This window comes from Lepus europaeus, chromosome 19 (genome assembly GCF_033115175.1).
Source record: "Lepus europaeus isolate LE1 chromosome 19, mLepTim1.pri, whole genome shotgun sequence".
Classification (NCBI taxonomy): domain Eukaryota; kingdom Metazoa; phylum Chordata; class Mammalia; order Lagomorpha; family Leporidae; genus Lepus; species Lepus europaeus.
This window is the reverse complement of record NC_084845.1, coordinates 11,209,744-11,230,820: the sequence shown is the minus strand read 5'-3', so window position 1 is coordinate 11,230,820 and position 21,077 is coordinate 11,209,744. Positions and strand designations below refer to the sequence as shown.

The 21,077-nt window shown below is 54.6% G+C and overlaps 2 protein-coding genes across 2 annotated transcripts; both read left to right on the top strand.

Moving 5' to 3' along the window:
• The first annotated feature begins 10,634 nt into the window (after positions 1-10,634).
• On the top strand, positions 10,635-12,301 carry LOC133747636 (transforming growth factor beta-1 proprotein-like). The gene is made up of 3 exons (XM_062175960.1): positions 10,635-11,168; positions 11,654-11,950; positions 12,237-12,301. Exons 1-3 carry the CDS (start codon positions 11,021-11,023, stop codon positions 12,299-12,301), a joined length of 510 nt encoding a protein of 169 aa, XP_062031944.1. The 5' UTR covers positions 10,635-11,020.
• A 60-nt stretch (positions 12,302-12,361) lies between these two features.
• On the top strand, positions 12,362-18,330 carry LOC133747635 (transforming growth factor beta-1 proprotein-like). Its single transcript, XM_062175959.1, has 6 exons — positions 12,362-12,389; positions 12,912-13,072; positions 15,115-15,232; positions 16,569-16,646; positions 16,790-16,937; positions 18,244-18,330. Exons 1-5 carry the CDS (start codon positions 12,362-12,364, stop codon positions 16,909-16,911), a joined length of 507 nt encoding a protein of 168 aa, XP_062031943.1. The 3' UTR covers positions 16,912-16,937; positions 18,244-18,330.
• Positions 18,331-21,077: the final 2,747 nt, after the last annotated feature.

Below are 21,077 nucleotides of genomic sequence, written 5' to 3'. Positions count from 1 at the left end.
CGCGTCTCTGCGCGGGTCCATCCTGCCGTCTCCCCGCACCGCGCTGGTCTCCCTGCTCACCCGAGAGCCCCCGCCCCATTTCCTGCTGGCCTCCCCGTCCCGGCTTCTGTTTCTCTCCCCTCGCAGCCGGATCTCCTCGTGCCTCAGTGTCCCCATCTGTCAGGTGCATGTAATTCAGGTGCCTTCCTCAGAGCTTGTTGTGAGGTGCAGAGGTCTTCATCCTCGCAAAGCTCTCGGCGCAGCCTCTGGGAACAGTGCTCTTCTGCAGGCTGGTGACTGAGTGGCAGGTGTAGCCCATGTGCCCGCCCTCCGCAATCCTGATTGGCTGTGCGCCCGCTCTGTCAGGGCTTCCTCTGCGTGGTCTGTCTCCCACCTGGTCCTGCAGTTGTTTCTGCTCTTACAGATGAGGATCTGGCTCAGCGGGAGGACTCCCCTCCAGGGTACCCAGGGCCGCAGTCAGGAGCCCTTGAGTGGAAGGCACAGAGCTGGACGCTGCTGTTGAGGTTCACAGGGACAGAGCCTCAGGGTCAGGGAGGGGAGTGAGAGCCCCAGGTCACACAGCGCACAGGCAGCAGAGGCTCTTCCTGACCCCAGCCTCTACCCATGACCCTTCCTCTTGCAGTGCAATCCGCATCTGAGCTGGGTGCCTGGGAGAAGGGAGCCACACGGCCACTCCCTGGGTGGGCAGAGAGGAGGCCTCAGGGAGACAGAGTGGTCAGGACCCACGGTGCAGGGCAGGAAGCCCACCCAAAGGGACCCTCGGCCCCAAGGTCACACAGCTGAAAAGTGTCAGAGTCCAACTCCAACCTGGGCTGCAGCTCTGGGCTCTTGCCCTCAGACTGGGGGTGCCCTGCTCCTTCCACCCCTGCCAAACCCCAACTCCTGTCTGCTCCTCCCAACTAGAAATCTACCAAAAATTCAAAGAAAGCCGGCACAGCGTCTATATGCTCTTCAACACGTCAGAACTCTGGGAAGCAGTGCCCAAGCTGGTGTTGCTGTACCAGGCAGAGCTGCGCCTGCAAGTGCTCAAGACACAGCAAGAGCAGGTCGTGGAGCTGTACCAGGTGAGGAGGGAGCTGAGCTGTGGCCAGGTGGGGGTGGAAGGCTGCTGGCCGCAGGGTCCTCATAGATGGCCCTGGGGAGGGGGAGGAGCACAGACAGGGGACTCCTGGGGCTCTGGTGAACTTGGACTTTTAAATGCTTAGAAGGCTGGGGTCTTAGGAGTTGGACACCTGAAGAAGGTGGGACTTGAAATCTCTGGACAGCTGTGAATCTGCAGAACTGTTCTGTCCAGTATGGTGGCCACTGAAGGACCCCAAATCTGGGAATCCAATGCACTCAGGTGGTCGCCCAAAGACCCAAAACTCCAGCCCAGTAGATGCAAGAGCAAGAGGATTTTTATTAGGCGTTTGTGCAAACAGTGCTCCCCAGCACCACAGGAGGTCGAGAGAGGGAGAGATCCCCCAGCAGGGGTTACAGCAGGTTTTAAAGACAATAGCCACCTGATTAACATATGTATGCAGGGCGCTTGGTGATTAGCTATTTTGAAGGGCAAGGGCAAACTCTTGTTTGGGTAAGTTTATACAATGGTCACAGAATCTTATTGCAAGTCTTTTCCGGACTTCTGCAAGGTGTGAGACAGTTACACAGAGCTGTTTCACAAGGCAGTTTCCAAGGTTATTCTGCAGGCGGGTGGAAACACAGTTATTTTAAGGGATGTCTACTGTCAGCAGTTAAACTTTTTAACCCTTTACTATAATATTATTTTAATATTTACTTTTAGCAGGGGTCTTACAGCCGCTAGCCACATTTCACTTAAGATTGAAATTGATTAACACTGAGTATTTCCAGTGCTCCACAGTCATTGATTAATGGCTTCTGTTTTCTAATTCATTTTTTTGAGGTTGTTTGTTTGTTTGTTTGTTTGAAAGGCAGAGTGGATAGTGAGAGAGACAGAGAGAAAGGTCTTCCTTTTTGCCGTTGGTTCACCCTCCAATGGCCGCTGCGGCCGGCTCATCTCGCTGATCCGAAGCCAAGAGCCAGGTGCTTCTCCTGGTCTCCCATCGGGTGAAGGGCCCAAGGACTTGGGCCATCCTCCACTGCCTTCCCAGGCCATAGCAGAGAGCTGGCCTGGAAGAGGGGCAACCGGGATAGAATCCAGCGCCCCAACCGGGACTAGAATCCGGTGTGCCGGTGTGATGGAATGAGGTGAAAAGGTCATATCAAGATGGCCACTGAGGTGAAAAGTTCATGCCAAGATGGCCTGAGGTGAAAAGGTCATGCTAAGATGGCCGCTGACAACAGAAACTGCCTGGCAACAGGCCGTGATTGGATGGCTTCGGAAACCACATGACAACAGAGGAAACCACATGACAACAGAGCCTGACTGATGGCAGGCCGTGATTGGAAGGTTTCAGAAACGGCCTGGCAACAAGAGCCTGACTGGCAACAGGCTGTGATTGGATGGCTTTGGAAACTGCCTGGCAACAGGCTGTGATTGGTTGGGGCATAGACAGCCCCTTGATCGGATTGGCTGGTCTTGGCTATATAAGCTGTTGTACTAACTCAAACGAGTCTGCGGGCTGCTCACCTCAAGCCCGCTTTCACCCGACTCCCGGAGTCTGTGTGTTGACTCCGCGCCTCTTGCCCCCACCACGCTGCTCCTCTCAGAAATGAACCCACTGCAACATAGTTGAGAAATCAATGGCAATATCTGGGAGGGCGAGGGAGGCAGCACGGTCCACAGGACAGCATGCACACAGGTAGCGCCATCCCCCAGAGAGCGGTCCTGACAGACAGCTGGGAAAGCCACGGTCGCTGTGCCTGCTCCATGCAGCCCTGGTAAGGAGGACTGCACGGCGTCCCGTCCTAGTGCTGGCGGACACCACGGGGTGGTTACTCAGGGCTGCTACCTCAGGAGGACTAAGGGCCGCGTCTTTTGCCTTCATCCCCGTTTCTCCTCCATCAGGGTGAATGTGTAGGATTGCTCCAGACTGAAGGAGTCACTGTCCATGGATGTCTTCCAATAGGCCCACAGGGGCCGGCATGCTGGCGCCTCGCCCCTCAGAGCGCCCGCTGAGTCCCAGATTCCTGGAATGGGCCTGAGCAGGCAGCAGGCAGTGCATGAGGAGCTTGGAGAACGGAATGGGCACTGGCTCCTGGCTTTGAATTGGCCCAGGCCCTGATGTTGCCCCCTCTGAGGAGGTAACCAGCAAATGGCAGATGTCCCTTTTCTTTCTCTTCTCTCTCACCTGGCACTCTGCCTTTTAAATTAATACTTAATAAAAAAAAAATCAAACTACCTGCTGGCACTTTGGTGCAGTGGGTTAAAGCCAGGGCCTGCAGTGCCGGCAAACCATAGGGGCACCAATTTAGGGCGTCTGCTCCACTTCTGATCCAGCTCTCTGCTGTGGCCTGGGAAAGCAGTGGAAGTTGGCCCAAGTCCTTGGGTCACTGCACCCACGTGGGAAACCCGGAAGAGGCTTCTGGCTCCTGGATTAGGATCGGCTCAGCCCCAGTCGTTGCAGCCATTGGGGAGTGAACCAGCACAAGGAAGACCTCTCTCTCTCTCTGCCTATCCTTCTTTCTCTGTATAATTTTTCCAATAAATAAACTTCTTTTTTTAAAAAAAGACATGCATTACTTTCTCACATTTTCCATGAATTTTATGGCAGTCATTTGTGTGCATGGGTTTCAAAAAATTGGCATCAACATAACATCATCTTATTTTACTACTTTTTTTTTTTTTTTGTGAAGCTCTTTCTTGGGTCATGTTTGTTTATTCAGTGTTTTTCTTAGGCCAGTTCTGAAAAGATTCTATTTTTTTTTTTTTTTTTGTATTTCATAAATGTGAATTTACAAAGTGCAACTTTTGACTACTATTTTTAATATTTATTTTACTGGAAAGAGAAACAGAGGGAGATAGAGATACACAGAGACATCTTCCATCTGGTGGCTCCCTTCCCCAATGCCCACAACAGCTGCACTGGGCCAGGTCAGCGCAGGAAGCCAGGAGCTCCCTCTCCTGGTGCAGTGCATGGTGGCAGGGGAGCTGTCATCTGCAGCCTCTCAGGTGCATTGGAAAGAAACTGGACAGGAGATTTGCTGAGATTATTAACAGGCACGCTTAATATGGGATGCAAGTGTCTCCAATGGTGGTGGACCCCTGCTCCATCCCGGGTGTGCGGGAGCACGTGGGGGTCCTGGAGGCCTTGGCTGCTTCCCCCAAATCTAAGGCCCAGAGCTCCGGATCATGTGCCTGCTCCCACCCAGTCTCCTAGGCCTGCTCCATGTAATCTTGCTGACCAATAATTGTCATTACCGTAACAGCCACACAGCTGTGTGCCGGCGGCTCTGCATGGACTCCTGCATTTCCTACTCATGGCTTAGAGCAACCCTAAGGCGCAGCATCACTATCAGTCACATGATGGGAAACAGCACAAGGAGGTGAGATAATTTTGTTAAAAGCGCACCTCCAGCTCACTAAGCGCCCCAGGCCCTGTCGAGAGCACATTCCAGCCTTCCCAGCGTTCCTTCCTTTCCATGGCTCTCCTTTTACCCCCATTTTGCACATGAAGAAACTGAGGTGCTTCCTTGGAGACAGGGCACAACAGGTCCTAGACCAGCAGAGGTAACCCAGGCCTGTGTTCCTTGCTGACACACGGAGGGCAGGAAGCAGAGGCAGGAGGTGGGCTGGGGGCATCCAGGCAAGGAGGCTGAGAGAGGGTGGGGGGTGCTGGTTCTCAGGTGTTCCTGGGTCAGTCTGGATCCGCACAGCCCTGGGTTCCTTTCAAGGCCCTTGCTGTGTGGCCCCTGGACAATGGCTTCACCTCCCTGAACCCCAGTCTCTTCCTCTGTAAAAGGGAGGAATGCTGCCAGCCTCGCAGGTGTGACCGCACACATGAAGCCTGGACCCGGCACAGTGACGCATCCCAGCGTCTCCCGCGGCCTGCAGAGTAAGTGTCTAGTGGTCGTCGACGTTATCATCCAGACCCTTCCCCAGCAGTCTGATGACAGGGCTCTCTACCCTGCAAGCCTCTGCCCCCCTCAGGGAGCCCACCCAGCTTGCACTGGCCTTGCTTCCCAGAAGCCCTCCACCCTGCCACACCAGAGGACTCCCAGCCTATGTGGGGCTCGGCTGGTGTTCCCTCCCTCCAGGCTCTGGGGCCCCATGCCAAGAGTGCAGAGCTGGAGCTGGCACGGGCCCACTCCTGGGGAGAGGAGAAGGGAAGGCATCTGGGAGTGCGCTGGGTGCAGCCTGAGTTTCTGACTGATGACGAGACAGGGAGACCCATGGAGGGGAGAGGGGTGGGACAGGGCAGGATGTGTCACCCAGAGGATGCCCTGTTACCATCTCCTTAACCTGGCTCTGGTGTCTTAATGAAGCCGTGTCAGCCCCACGAAGGCCAGGCTTTGACCTCCTTTGCACCTGCGATGCCTCTGGGGCTCTAACGGAATGCGCTGCAAACCAGGGTGACCGTGGGGTTTAGGAAGCCGTCGTTTAGCCTGGGTTGAGAAGCCGTGGCCCACACCGCAGCACCTGGGGTCTTTCCTGGGTGCAGCCCCTGTCTCTGGTCCTCCCAGTGCAGAGCTGGGAGACTGAGGGGATGGCGCAAGTAATGGGGGTCTTGCCTCCCTCCTGGGAGGCCTGGGTTGACTTCCTGGCTCCTGGTTTCCACTGCCACCCAGTACTGGTTGGTGCAGGCACTGGGGAGGGAACCAGAGGATGAGAGTTCTTTCTCTGTCTCTCAAACAAATAAATAACAATTTTTATGGATCAGTTAGGGGAGGGGATTGTGGTGCAGGTGGGTTAAGCCACCGTTGGAGACTTCTGCATCCCATATGAAGTGCCTGCTTTGACTCGGCTTCCCATCAGCTTCCTGCTCACGCACCTGGGAGGCAGCAGGTGCCAGCTCATGCACTGAGCCCCATGCCTGCACGTCATAGACCAGGATGGAGTTCCTGGCTTCTGGCTTTGGCTTGTCCAGCTCGGCTGTTGTGGGCATTGCAGAGAGAATCAGCAGAAGGGAGAGCTCTTCCTGTGTCTCTGTTTCCTTCTGTCACTCTTTTAAATAATTGAAGAAATCATTAAAAATAAAATAAGACTGAATTGATGCAAAACTTTCAGAAAATATTTTCTTTCTTTCTTTCAGAGGTGATGTTGCTGTGGATTCGTTTCGGGGAGGAGGAGCGTGGTGGGGGCAAGAGGCACAGAATCACCACACAGACCCCGGGAGTCGGGTGAAAGCAGGCCTGAGGCAAGCAGCCTGCAGACTCCTTTATTTCAGTTGCTACAACAGCTTATATAGCCAAGGCAGCCAATCCGGTCAAGGGGCAGTGTATGCCCTAACCAATCACACCCTGTTTAGGCAGTATCTGAAGCCATCCAATCACAGCCTTTTGCCAGGCAGACTCTGCTGTCATGTGGTTTCTGAAACCATCCAAGCACAGCCTGTTGCCAGGCAGTTTCTGTTGCCAGCGGCCATCTTGGCATGGCCTTCTCATTCCACCACATTTCCCTCTTTTCGTTTATTTTTGAGCAACGGGAGGCACGATTCTTGGCCATACCATTGTTGACCCCATTTCCATGTGGTCTCCGTACTCGGCTGTGCTTGTCTTAGGTTGTCCCCTAGGGCATCTTACCCATCGTCGTTGACTAACCAGTGCTCCAAACAGGAGACCACAGGAGTGCTTGCTCAGATGGGGGTAGGAATGAGGATCGATGTTGATCAGGAATGGCGAGACCACACACAGGCTGTGGGCCGTTCGAGTGGCTGACCAGAGCTAGTGGGGTACAAAACAGTAGCGGATGTGGCTATGGGCAGTTTCTCAGGATAGGATGATAGGGCAGGTGCATCCGCTAACCAGGCGGACTCTCAGTCTTGTTCAGCTGGTTCTGGTTGGCTGTCAGTTGCAGGCTTGATGTTTCTGGCTGGTACCCAAATGGGCTGTCCCGCATTCTCTGGGAAGACACAAGCATATCCTCGACCCTTGGTTAGCAGAGGGTGTGGTCCCTTCCATTCTCCTGTCAGGGGGTCTTTCCACCTAACCATAGGGGCTGGGGGCTGGGATGGAAAGGATCCCCAGTGCTTATAAGCTGGGCTGATCCCTTGGGAATCTTAAGAAAATCGATAGGGAAAAGGACCTCAGTCAAAGCAAGCTGTGGGTCTGGGGGCATATGATGGTTTTTCTGTCTTTGTAAGAGATCTTTAATTGTCCTATGAGTTCTTTCAATGATGGCCTGTCCCTGTGGGTTGTATGGGATACCTGTGGCAGACTGTATGTTCCAGGATTTCAGGAAGGAATTAAATTCCTGTGATGTATACGCTGGCCTGTTATCAGTCTTTATGGTCCAGGGGACACCGAGGACCAGCATGGCTGATTTAACCGCCTTTATCGCATTACTAGCCTTTTCTCTGGATGGGGTGTTGCAAACACAGCCTTTGAATAGGTATCTACCGCCACATGGACAAACTTAAGTTTACCAAAGGAGTTAATGTGGGTGACGTCCACTTGCCAGAGCTTATTAGGAGCAAGGCCTCACGGGTTCACTCCTGCTTGTTGCAGTGGGCCTAACGGGGCGAGGGTTGCACAATTTTTGCAAGAGCGCACTAGGGGTTTGCACTGGCTCATTGTTAGCTCCGGGAAAAGCAATTTTATGTTGCTTGCTGACATATGACATTTTTGGTGTAGAATACAGGCTTGTTCTAGGTGTCCAATGGAAGCCGTGTTGCAGGCGATAAAGACGATCAACCTTTTTTGTTGCCTTGGTTAATAAAGCCAGGTAACCCAGTAAGTGATCTTATGTGTGAGATATACCATGCCACAGATAGAGAGAGGGAGACAGAGAGAGAAGTCTTCCATCTGCTGGTTCACTCCCCTAATAGTTGCAACAGCGAGAGTTGAGCTGATCTGAAGCCAGGAGCAGGGAGCTTCTTCTGGGTCCCCCAAGTGGGTGCAGGGGCCCAAGCACTTGTGCCATCTTCCACATCTCCCACTGCTTTCTCAAGCCGTAGCAGAGAGCAGGATTGGAAGAGGAGCAGCCAGAAATAGAACTGGTGCCCATTTGGGGATGCCAGTGTCCAGGCAGAGGCTTAGCTTACTCCTCCACACCTTTGGACACTGGTGCAAAAATGTCTGAAACCCATGCATACAAATAATTTCCAAAAACTCAGGAAGGGCCAATAGGCCAAATAGGCGTCAGCAACAGAGTCACATGTGCCTGGGCTGCAGGGAGAATAAAGAACACCACGAGCGGGCCTGCGCTGTGCTGTAGCGGGTAAAGCCGCCGGCTGCAGTGCCAGCCTCCCATATGGGTGCCGGTTCGAGTCCTGGCTGCTCCACTTCCAATCCAGCTCCCTGCTAATGCGTCTGGGAAAGGCAGAGGAAGATGGTCCACGGGCTTGGGCGCCTGCCCCCATATGGGAGACCTGGAAGAAGCTCCCGGCTCCTACCTTGGGTCTGGCCCAGATCTCGCTGTTGCAGCCATCTGGGGGAGGGAACCAGCATATGAAAGATTTTCTGTGTCTCTCCCCCGGCTCTCTGTACCTCAGACGTTCAAATACATCTTTACGAAAAATTTCATGGATATGTAAGAAAATTTTGCATGTCTCTTTCTACCTGTGACTTGTATAAATCGATGCTGGTTGATGTTTGCATCCCATGGTTGGGAATCTGTCGCTTAGGTGGGAGACATGCATTGCCTTCCCAGTTCCCCGGCATTTGGAGAGTGAACCATAGAATGTGATTTCTCTCTGTCTCTCTGTCCTCCATCTATCTTGCGTGCTCAAACTTTTCAATAAATATCTTAAACGCAACAGCAAACATTTATTCTGACATCGTTTCTGTAAGTCAGGAATCTGGCAACAGCTGAGCTGTGCAGCTGTGGCCTGAGAACCAGCACATCCCCCCCCCAACACACCCTCTCTCAGCCTCCTTGCCTGGATGCCCCCAGCCCACCTCCTGCCTCTGCTTCCTGCCCTCCGTGTGTCAGCAAGGAACACAGGCCTGGGTTACCTCTGCTGGCCTAGGACCTGTTGTGCCCTGTCTCCAAGGAAGCACCTCAGTTTCTTCATGTGCAAAATGGGGGTAAAAGGAGAGCCATGGAAAGGAAGGAACGCTGGGAAGGCTGGAATGTGCTCTCGACAGGGCCTGGGGCGCTTAGTGAGCTGGAGGTGCGCTTTTAGCAAAATTATCTCACCTCCTTGTGCCGTTTCCCATCATGGGACTGTCAGTGATGCTGCGCCTTAGGGTTGCTCTAAGCCATGAGTAGGAAAAATTCAGGAGTCATGCAGAGCCGCCGGCACACAGCTGTGTGGCTGTTACGGTAATGACAATTATTGGTCAGCAAGATTACATGGAGCAGGCCTAGGAGACTGGGGAGCGGGGTAGGAGAACCCACTACCTGAAGGGCTAGGTCCTGGGATTTGAGAGAAGCAGCCAAGGCCTCCAGGACCCCCACCTGCTCCCTCACACCCGGTGGAGCAGGGCTCCACCACCATTAGAGATTCTTGCATCCCATATGAAGAGTGTCTGTTTTTATAACCTCAGAGCCACACTTTCCTACCCAGCTACTTGCTAGTGCACCTGGGAGGCAACGGATGAAGCTCAAGAGCTTGGACCCCTGTCACCATGCACTGGACCAAGATGGAGCTCCTGGCTTCTGGCTTTGCCTGGCCCAGTGCAGCTGCTGTGGGCATTTGGGAAATAAACCACCAGATGGAAGATGTCTCTCTGTGCATCTCATTCTTTCCCTCCACTTCTCTTTCAAATAAAAGAAATACATCATAAAAATAAAAATAAGATAATGTTAATTCTGACGCAAAAATTGTGGAAACCCAGGTACACCTATGATTGCCATAAATTTCATGGAAGACGTGAGAGTAATGCATGCCTTTCTCTCCCTCTTTCTAAACCCCCAACACCTCCGTTTCTGTGAAGAGAAAAAATAAATAGAAATTATATTTAATACATAGACGCTGGGTTGGATGTTAGCATCACACAGTAGGAAAACTGCCACTCAGGTGGGAGACTGCATCAAGTTCCCAGGTCCCAGGCACTGGGGAGTGACCCAGTGAATGACATCTCTCTCTCTGTCCCTCCATCTATCTCAGGTGCTCTGCCCTTTCAATAAATAACTGAATACCTTAAAGCAACAACAAACATTGATCTTCTGACACAGTTCTGTTAAGTCTGGAAGCTGGCATAGCTGAGCTGTGCGGCTGTGGCCCAGGTCTCTCCTGAATTAGCAGTGAGGGTGTTGGTCCCGCTGCAGTCACAGGGAGACTTGCTTAGGGCTGGGAGACCTGCCTGCCCCCTGCATGGGCGCTCACATGGCACTGGTGTCGGCCACAGACCTCAGCCCTGTCCTGCTTGTGCCCCTCGGTTGGCTGCTTCTCTGTCCTCACACTGACCCTCTCACAGTGAGGCACCCCCAGAGGGAGCAGGGAGGGGGCCTCAGCACCTCCGAGCACCCAGCCTCGGGAGTCACATCACAGCCCTGCAGCCCTGCAAGTGCAAGACCAGCCTCTCTCAAGGGGAAGCCTTAGGCACCAGCTCCTGAAACAAGGGGTCCCCAAGACTCTATGGGTGCATTTTGTTGATTTTTTTTATAGATTGATTGATTTAAAGTGCACAATGCCAGAGACAGGGAGTTCTTCCATCCCCTCGGTCACTCCCTAAATGCCTCAAAGGGTCTGGGCCAGGCTGAAGCCAGGAGAGCGAACCTCCCTCCTGGTCTCCCATGGGAGTGGCAGGAACCCTAGCTGGAGCCATTATCTTCTGCCGTCTGCAGTGCACCAGCAGGATGCTGGATGGGAAGCAGAGCAGATGGGGCTCCTACTGGCACTGTGATATGGGGTGCGGGAGTCTCTAGTGGATCCCTGGACAGCAGGGTCGGGTCTGTCCCCTCTTGGACACCCCCGGATGGGAGCTGCCCTCAGGCAGGGGCTGGGCCCAGAACAGAGGAAGGAGACTTGAGGCAACAACCCCAGGCCAAGGAGTCTGAGAAGAGGCCCCGTCCATGATGCCACCACTGGGGGAGGAGAGAGAGGAGGAGCTGCAGGAGGGACAGCTGGTTGGGATAAAAGGAAAGAATTTTGGAACCTTTTCCACTGTGGTTGGAGCTACAGGTGTGGGAACCACTTCGCACAGCGCTGGCCCAGGCGGAGGTAAGCCTCGGGAAACACAGGCCGCCACCCTCCTCACAGCCTCTCACGCGTCTGCTCCCTGCCTGTCTCCTTAGAGCAAACCCCTTCCTGCCCAGCCCTCGGAGCCACAGACCCTGACTGCCCTGGAGGCCTTGCCCTGACCTCGCCCGCACTGCAGGCTTCTCCAGAACCTCACACACCCTAGGACCTTCCCTCCTCCAGGGACTGTGGCTCGGCCCTGCCCCAGCTCCCCTGGCAGCAGAGCTCGCCCGTCTGCATTTGCTCCACGGGCTACTGAGACGACCCCGGTCACAAGCCTCCCTTCCACCCCTGCTTCTGCCTTCCTGAAGGCCTCAGCTTCCCCCTGAGACCCTCAGCCGCTGCCAGGTCAGGCCTCCCCATCCCACCCTAGCCCTGCTGGTGTTCTCCGCAGTGCTGCTTAGTTTCTGCCTCCACCATGCTGCCCTCCGGGGTGCGACTGCTGCTGCCGCTGCTGTGGCTCCTAGTGTTGTCACCCGCCCGCCCAGCCGCGGGAATGCTCAGCCGCAACAACACCCACATGGAGCTGCTCAGACAGCAGTACATCCAGGCCATCGGTGCCCTGATCCTGAGCAAGCTGGGGCTCTCCAGCCCCCCAAGTGACGATGAGGTGCCGACTGGTCCGGTGCCCGAGGACATACTCGCCCTGTACAACAGAACCCGCGATCAGGTGTCCGGGGAGAGCGCTAAAAAGAAGCCCCAACCCAAGTCAGACTTCTTTGGCAAGGAGATCACCAGTGTGTCAATGCTGGACAGCAACCACGGTGAGCTCCTAGGGACGGGGACCCGGGAGGGGGCCGCCAGGGGGCGCCGGAGGGCAGGCCTCAGGGAGGAAATTACCCCCAGAGGACACAGCAGAGGAGTGGAAGGAAGGGGACCCCTGGGTGCACAGGGAATGTGGGGGAGGGCGTGTCCTAAGGACAGGGGCGCTGAGCTCCCCGTCCCTCAGGGACTGGTCCTGGAACAGTGCGCCAAGTGGACGGGACCCGCGGGATCGAGGGAGGTCCTGGAAGACCCAGGCATTGGGGTAGAAGGCTGTTCCCTCCGCAGGGCACACGGAATGCGGGGGTCGCGGGGTGGAGCAGCAGAGAGGGGTGCTCTGTGGGAGAGGCTGAGCCCCTAGTTTGTGGGAAAGGGAGCCAGTGAGAAAGCTGGGCAGAGTTGGAGGTCACGAAATGGAAAGACGGAAGGAGCAAAAGCGAGGTGAGGCGAACCGCAGCAAAGTGTCAGGAGCGTGGACCCGCTTCCAGGGCAAACGGGACACACGGGACTGTGGCGAGAGAGGCAGAGGTCTGCGTGATGGGTGTGGGCATGGGATGAGACAGGGGGTGGGAGGGGGCAGCCAGCCTCCTCAGGGAGGGGAGTGAGTGCCCCAGGTCACACAGCGCAGAGGCAGCAGAGGCTCTTCCTGACCCCAGCCTCTACCCATGACCCTTCCTCTTGCAATGCAATCCGCATCTGAGCTGGGTGCCTGGGAGAAGGGAGCCACACGGCCACTCCCTGGGTGGGCAAGAGGAGGCCTCAGGGAGACAGAGTGGTCAGGACCCACGGTGCAGGGCAGGAAGCCCACCCAAAGGGACCCTCGGCCCCAAGGTCACACAGTTAAAAGTTCAGAGTCCAACTCCAACCTGGGCTGCAGCTCTTGGCTCTTGCCCTCAGACTGGGGGTGCCCCTGTTCCTTCTGCCCCTGCCAAACCCCAACTCCTGTCTGCTCCTCCCAACTAGAAATCTACCAAAAATTCAAAGAAAGCCGGCACAGCGTCTATATGCTCTTCAACACGTCAGAGCTCCGGCAAGCAGTGCCCAAGCCGGTGTTGCTGTACCAGGCAGAGCTGCGCCTGCAAGTGCTCAAGACACAGCAAGAGCAGGTCGTGGAGCTGTACCAGGTGAGGAGGGAGCTGAGCTGTGGCCAGGTGGGGGTGGAAGGCTGCTGGCCGCAGGGTCCTCATAGATGGCCCTGGGGAGGGGGAGGAGCACAGACAGGGACTCCTGGGGCTCTGGTGAACTTCGCACTCTGCCAGGATTTTCAAATGCTTGGAAGGCTGGGTCTTAGGATTTAGGCCCTCGAAGAAGTCAAGACTGTAGAAAGTCGAAAACTTGGAAGGTTCTAGGCTATAAACCTGTTAAATTGTCGTGGCCCCACTCATAATTAACATGATTAAAATTGAAATTGATTAACATTAAATATTTCGAGTGTACCACAGTCATATGAATTGGCTGTGATTTTATAATTCATTTTTTTAAAGTTTTTTAATAAGATTATTTATTTGAAAGGCAGAATTACAGAAAGAGGAGAATACAGATAGAGACAGCAATAGAGAGATATTTCAACTGCTGGTTCACTCCACATATGGCAACAACCACCCAGGCTGGACCTGGCCCAAGCCAGGAGTATGGAACTCCATCCTGGGTTCCTCTGTGGGAGGCAGGGGGCCATCTTCTGCTTCTTTCTCATGTACATCAGCAGGGAGCTGAATGAGAAATGGAGCAACCAGGGCTTCATCCACTGCTCAGTGGGATGGAGGCATCACAGGCCGTGGCTTAACCTGCCCACCACAACTCCAGCCCCTGAGAGTCCTTTTCATTTCTTATTGATTTCCTTGAGAGACAGAGTCACAAGTATACACACACACACACACACACCTGGGAGGGAGCTGAGAACTCCACCCAGGTCTCCCGTGTGGGTGACAGGGTCCCAACTACTTGAGCCATCACCTTCCACCTCCCCGGGTCTGCATTAGCAGGAAGCGGGAGTCAGGAGCAGAGCCAGGTAGCCAACCAGGCACCCTGCTATGGGACACAGACACAGCGACTGCTAAGCTAAATACCTGTCCCAGCTTCTGCTGCCTTGGAAATCACTGATTGTGAAGACTTCCAGAAAGTCTGTGGACAGTGCTGCTCTCCAGGTGGAGTCTCCAGGCCCTTATCTGCCCTTCTAGAAGGCCGGAGTTCTAGATCACTGACCTAGAAGCCTTGCCGTCGGGAGTGTCGGACTCGCAGGCTCGGAGACCTGAGGGCCTCCCATGAGAGCACTGGGTTGAGTGCTCCTATGCTGCAGTGTCTGATGACCCCTGCTTTGGCTGTAGCTGCTGAGGATGTGTCCAGCCCCAGGAGGTTGTTTCCACCTTCCCACTGTGCCATGGGTCACAGACCTGGTTTTTGTTACATTAGTTTTTTAAGTTCTTTATTGAAAAGGCAGAGTCATAAAGAGATCCTGCCTGTGTTGGTTCAATCTCAAATGGACCGAGTGGTCAGGGCTGGGACAACTGAAACCTGGACCCTGGAACTCCACCTGGGTCTCACGTGTGAAGGAGAGGCCCAACTCGTAACAGTCTGTGCTGCCCTCCGAGGTGCGCTGGCAGGTTGCAGGATTGGAAGTGGAACAGCCTGGACTCAAACGATGCTCCTATGGGATGCCAGCACCATGGGCTGTGCCACAGCACACTGTGCCCCTACTGGCCCCAGACTCCTGGATTTGTAGACATGAGTCTCCTGGGACTGCTCAGGCCCATAGCCGGCCTTCCTGGGCTTTATCAAACACTGGAGCACAGAATGGCTTCTACCTAAGCCTTCAGCTCAGAACCAGGCTGTCACTCCTGCCCACTGAACGCTCAGCACAGCCCAGGAGCTGGCACCACAGTCTTGGCCGTGCGGGCTGTGCAGGTGGAGAGGGGCCCAGCCTTTGGTCAGTACCTCAGGCCTCCAGAGGGAAGAGCACCCTGCAGTCCCTCAGAGAGTGGGGGCAGCTGAGCACCCCAAAGAGGCTTGGCCTCTCCTTTCTGGGGCGCAGGGGGTTGGAGCCTGCAGGTTGGGTGTGGTGTTTCCTGGGCGAGCCTGGATCTGCCCAGGGGGAGGAGGAATCGAACGCGCAGTGTGGGAGGCACTGGCAGCATCTCCAGCCTTCCCTCTCCCGTGCTTTGTCCTCCAGAAATGCAGCAATGATTCCTGGCACTACCACAGGAGCCGGAAGCTGACACCCAGTGACAGAGATGAGTGGTTGTCATTTACTGTCACCAGGATTGTGCGGCAGTGGCTGAGAGGTGGGGGTAAGGATTCCAGGTCTGCCCCACCCCTGCTTCTCCTGGGTTCTGTCCCCACACCCTGTTGGTGTCTAAGGCACTCAGAGCTGGAGATGAGTGAGGGATCTGTTCGTGGTTCATCCATTTCCTGAGCACCTGCTTTTTGCTCTGCCCTGTGACGGGTGATGCAGGGACAGACACAGCCTGACCAGGACAGCCCGGTCCCAGTCTGCACAGAGCTAATCATCATTTGGGTGGGTGGGTGGGTGGTTAGCTGTGCAGGGATGACCCAGAGTGGCCACGGCTGGGATGAGGAGCCCAAAGGGAGTGCCTGGCCCAGCCTAGGTTCAGGGAGGGCTTCCTGGAGGAGGACGATTCTGAGTTGATGTTGGAGGGCTGAGTACAATCTGGAAGGAAGCAATGAGGGGCCGCGTGTTCTGGGCAGGGGAGCAGCCTGTGCAAAGGCCCTGAGAGCAGGGAGAGCCGGGCACAGTGCATCTGCCCAGGAAAGGACTGTGCCACTCCTCTCCCTCGCTGAGTCCACAGTGCCCAGTGTCCCTCCTAGTCATGCACGCATCCCAGCAATCCCCTCAGGCTCCTGTCCTGGGCCCGGCCCTGTGTGGGTGGCGAGGTCTCCACGTGGCTGGCAGAGGCCCAGCACTGGAGCCATCTTCTGCTGCTTTCCCAGGCACATCAGCAGGGAGGTGGATCGGAAGTGGAGCAGCCCAGTGATCCGCATCTCGGCATAGCTTGTCAAGCTGCCACCCATGACCTACATCACATGAGGGCCTCTTCAATTCCCATCTGCTCCACTTCCCAGGGAAATCAGTCTACCGGGCCTGGAAAGCAGTGCAACTGTTCCCACATTGGATGCTCCAATGACGTTCCTGGCTTTGGCCTGGACTAGTCCTGGGGCCTGAGCAATGAACAACCTCCTGGGGCTGCAGTCGGGGGCTTAACCTGCTGCACCACAACACCTGCTCCCAGATATTGTTAAGACTGTAGCTAGGCTCATAGGGGAACCAGAAAAATAGAGGTTTCTATCTGGGTGCACACTACTTTCTACTGAGAACAGTGAGAGAAATAAATAGCCAAACAGCACTGTCAGAGGTCACATGCTATGGAGAAAACAAGGTGATGTCCGGGAGGGTGTGCATCCCGGGGAGCCTCTCTAAGGAGGTGACATGTGAGCTGACACCTGAAGGGGACGCTGCAGGCAAGGAAAAGAGCTGAGCACGATGGGGGTGAGGGGAGGGCTGTCCCAGGCAGGAGGAGCCCCTGGAGTTTGCTCCTTCCTCCCGCTTCCTCCAGGGTCTGGCTGAGCCTCCCACTCAGACTGGCTTCCCTCTCCCCACTCCCACAGAGGAGATAGAGGGCTTCCGCCTCAGCGCCCGGAGGTCCAGTGACAACACAGATAATGTCCTCCACGTGGACATCAACGGTGAGTCCATGGCCCTGGCCCGGCCCAGTCCAGGTTGTCATCTGCTTGTGTGACTGCGTGTGCTTGTGTGTCTGTGTCCCCTCCAACCCCACAAACTACCCTATGGCATTGATCCATCCGCCTGAGAGTCTTCAACCAAACAGGGATCAGTTCTGGCCGCCAAGGTGACAACGCCAACATTGAGAGAATGAACCGGCCCTTCTTGCTCCTCTGGGCCACCCCCCTGGAACGGGAGCAGTTGCTACACAGTGCCCAGCTCAGCTGAGTCCTGGACACCAACTACTGCTTCAGGTGAACATGGCGGTCTTTGACTGTGGCCCTCCAGGCTGTGACCCTGGCTGAGCTGCACTACGCTGGGCTTCTCTTTAGCCTGAGGGTCAGGACCTGGCAGCTAGGTTGGGACCTGGGAGGCCTAGAACGTGGGGCACGGGCCCCTTCCTGGTGCAGTGCAGCAGTCGGAGGCTGTCAGGATGTGGGCACGGGAACTGGAATTCGGTGTGGCAAGGCTGCCTTGCTGGGTGCTTCTGAAAGTGTCTGGGGCTGGAGTTCTAGAATGCTGGGTGCAGCGTCTGTGACTGGGAGCTGGGCCGCTGGAGTTGAGGAAGCTGCAGTGCTGGGAGCCTAGAGTAAGAAGATTGTGCGTTTTGGGTTCCTACACCCCTGGCAGCTCAGAGACCCCAGTGCTGGCCCCCTGGCGTCCTGGGACATTAGGTTCCCAGTGGTGGACCCTGGGCTGAAATGTGAGCCCTGGCTGGGTGTGGAGGAAGTGGGAATGCTGACTGCGAGGATGCGGGGCTCAGCCAGGGAGTGCGGAGTACTGGAAGGCAGCAGGCTGGGCCTCGTGTACTGGCTGCGCATGGCGGAAGGCTGCATGGGAGGTTGGAACATGGGGCTCTGGAAGGCCTGGAGCCTGGCGAGCTGGGACACGGGAAGGGCGTCTTCGAGCTAGAGCGCTGGGACCTCACAGCCCAGTCAGCTGGGGCCCAGGTCGCTGGAGTTCACTTAGAATGTGGAGGGCCCAGCGTGGGAGTCGCAGCCCACCCCTCCCCTAGGAGACTCTGTGGTGCTGTCCCGGCTTTATTTCACGGCGTCCCCGGGGGGACGTCGCCCCTTCTCCAGGGCTCTTTCACCACCAGATCTCACACCTGGGCTAGGACCCCCAGGGAGAGAGGGGCTGAGGTCCTGAGCGCCCTGGACTCTGGGAGGCAAAACAGGAGCTCAGCGGCGAGGGCGCTGCCCAGAGTCAGACCTGGACCTGCTCAGGGCTCTGGACCACGGGGACGCAGGCTGCGAAATGCAGACCTGGGAGCCCGATCCAGGGGACACCCCACACACATGCTTCAGGGGATCCAGAAAGCTAATGGGAATTAGAATAAACAGCTTGAGTTTATTTTGGTGCAAATGGTTTCTGAAATCTATGCATAGTTTTTTTATAATACGAATTTTCTGTGTAGTATGAAAAAAGTTTGTACCCAGAAATTACTTGGCCCTAAACAAATCATACAGAAATAGGTACTGGAGCAGGTAAACCCGCTGCCTGCAATGCCAGCATCCCACATGCACCCTCTGAATACTGACTGCTCTACTTCTTACCCAGCTCCCTGCTGATGGGCTAGGGAAGCAGCAGCAGATGGCCCAAGGGAGATCTGGATGAAGCTCCTGGCTCAAACCTTGCCCAGCTCTGTTCGTCACTGCCATTTGTGAACCAGCGAATGGAAGACCTTTCTATGTCTCTCTCTCCCCCTCCCTTCTTTATGTAAATCTTTCAAAAAAAAACTTTAAAATAAATAAATAAGCAAATTCTCTATTATATAATTATATAGATATATAAATGTATGCATATATATTATATAAATATATTAGTCATCTGAATACACATAAATACAAATTTTGTGTATTACATACATACTATATATAATAGCTAATATAAATGTAGAAATTGATATTTCTATTGACACATATACATTATGTAAACATATTTAGCCTACATAAATACTTATGTATCATGACATACTTGTTAAATAATTATTTACAATAGATATTATAAATATAATATGAATATATAAATATAAACATGAATACATATAATAGATACATTAGAAATAGACATAAACGACTTACATATAGACACTACATACACACACATGTGGAAACACTATACACATGATATTACATACACAGATGTTATATAGAAACACACACACTATAGACACAGATGTTATACGGAAACACACACACACTACATACACAGATGTTATACAGAAACACACACTACACAGATGTTATACAGAAACACACACACACTACAGACACAGATGTTATACAGAGACACACACACACTACATACACAGATGTTATACAGAAACACACACACACTACATACACAGATGTTATACAGAAACACACACACACACTACACAGATGTTATATAGAAACACACACACACTACAGACACAGATGTTATACAGAGACACACACACACTCCAGACACAGATGTTACCCGTAAGTGGGTGTCATACATACGGAGAAGCGGCGGCTCCGGGGAATTCTAGGAGGAGCCTAGGACAGGCCCCGCCCCTCTCAAGGCCTAGACCGCGTCTGGCTCTTTCTCCGTCCAAACTTCAAAGCAGAGGACGGAGGATCTCGCCGGGGCCAATTGGACTCTGACCGGACCCCGCAGAGCTCCTCTCATGGTGCCGGCCAGGTCGCCACAGCCCCGCTCTCCCAGACCACCCTGCGCGGGCGCTGCTCCGCTCTGGAACCTTCCGTGGGGCAGGAAGTGGGCGGGGCGCAGGGGATCACGTGGGCAGCGGCGCCTGCGCAGAGCGTCCCCGCTGTCTGAGGGCTGTGGGGAGCTCCAGGACTTCCGGGTTTCAGAGGTTTGCTTGGGCCAGACTGGGAGAGTCTGTGCCGACATCGGCACCCGAAACCCCGGCGTTCAGCTCAGACCTACTGTTGGCCTCTGTGTGCGTGAGCCTGCGTGGGCTAAGGTTTTCACGCTCGCTCAGCTTCCCATGGGCTCCGTGGATCTGCTGACCTCCGTCTCCGACGCCCGAGGGCCCTGGGAGGCCTCTGCGTGCCCTGGGCCTGGCAGACTGAGGGAAGAGGCCTTGCAAGTGTTGGACCTCTCAGTTGCAGAGATGCCCACTTGCTCGGGAGGACGCCCAAAGATCCAGACTCCAGACCAGTTGATGCAAAAAGCACGAGGTTTTTATTGAACGTTTGCGCAAACGGGCCCCCACCTCAGGCGGTGAGGAGCCCTGAGCGGCAGTTTCACACAGGTTATATAGGCAACGAATTAGCATATTCCTAATGCGCATGCATAGGATTGGTCAGTTCAGAGGGACCATTAGCATATGGAATGCAGAGGTGGCACGGGATTGGCTGGTTTGGAGGGACAATTAGCATACCGGAGAGTGCTGAGGAGAGTGCTGAGGGAACGTGCTGAGGAGAGTGCTGAGGGAACGTGCTGAGGAGAGTGCTGAGGGAACGTGCTGAGGAGAGTGCTGAGGGAGAGTGCCTAGAGACTCTCTGAAGGGGAGTGGCAGCTCTGCTCTGGGCACGCCTAGAGGTTCTCTGAAGGGGATTGACTTTTCCTTCCCAGAGAACGTCCTGCCCGCTGGACTCTGGGGAACATCTAACCTCTTAAGAAGCCCCTGATATCTGCCCAGGCCTAGTTTCTTGTCCCTCTCCCCCATAAGGGTCCTTCATTCCCTCCTTTTCTTTTTGCAAAGATTTTAATCCTAAAATCTATTGGACCGGCCTGGGGAGAGCCTGCCTCACTGGAGGGAGGGAACTCTGTTCTTGCTGGACTGGGTTGGGTTCCACGTTAACAATTGTGGAGCATGGGGATTGGAAAAACAATGGGGAAAGGCCAGGAACATCATAAATATTAAACAGTTTTTGAAAGTCTTAGCTTGAGTGGGTTCTGAGTGCGCTGGAGCTTCCATTTGGCTGGTCTATCCGGATCCTCGGGGCCCTGGGGAGGTGGTGCTCGCTTCACGTGTGAGGCGTGGACCCAAGCAGCGATTCCGTCGACCTTGAGAGCGGTGGGAGTTGTCAACAGCACAGTGAAGGGGCCTTTCCACCGGGGCTCTAGAGTCTTAGATTGGTGCCTTCGGACATACACAGCATCACCGATTTGGAAAGGATGTGGGATGGTTGTCGTCTCGGGTTGGTAGGCTGCTGCAAGAGGTTTCCAGACCTGGTTCTGGATGATCTGGAGCGCTCTCAACCGGGCCTGTAATTTAGGGGCATCGGCAACAGAGTCACTGGCAAGGTCAAGCAAGCCTGCTACTGGTGGGGGCCCTCCATAAAGGATTTCGTATGGTGTCAGCCCGCAATGAGAGGGCGTGTTTCGGACCCGGAACAACACCATAGGGAGGAGTTGGACCCAGTCTTTAACACCAGTCTCCAACGCTAATTTGGTCA

Bases quoted from the DNA above. Each gene is read 5' to 3' on its own strand.
- LOC133747636 (XM_062175960.1), top strand. From the start codon at position 11,021: ATGATGCCACCACTGGGGGAGGAGAGAGAGGAGGAGCTGCAGGAGGGA. The intron at 11,169-11,653 runs GTAAGCCTCGGG...TGTGGCTCCTAG, and splicing joins CAGCGCTGGCCCAGGCGGAG to TGTTGTCACCCGCCCGCCCA. The intron at 11,951-12,236 runs GTGAGCTCCTAG...TTCCCTCCGCAG, and splicing joins AATGCTGGACAGCAACCACG to GGCACACGGAATGCGGGGGT.
- LOC133747635 (XM_062175959.1), top strand. From the start codon at position 12,362: ATGGAAAGACGGAAGGAGCAAAAGCGAG. The intron at 12,390-12,911 runs GTGAGGCGAACC...CCTCCCAACTAG, and splicing joins ACGGAAGGAGCAAAAGCGAG to AAATCTACCAAAAATTCAAA. The intron at 13,073-15,114 runs GTGAGGAGGGAG...TTTGTCCTCCAG, and splicing joins AGGTCGTGGAGCTGTACCAG to AAATGCAGCAATGATTCCTG.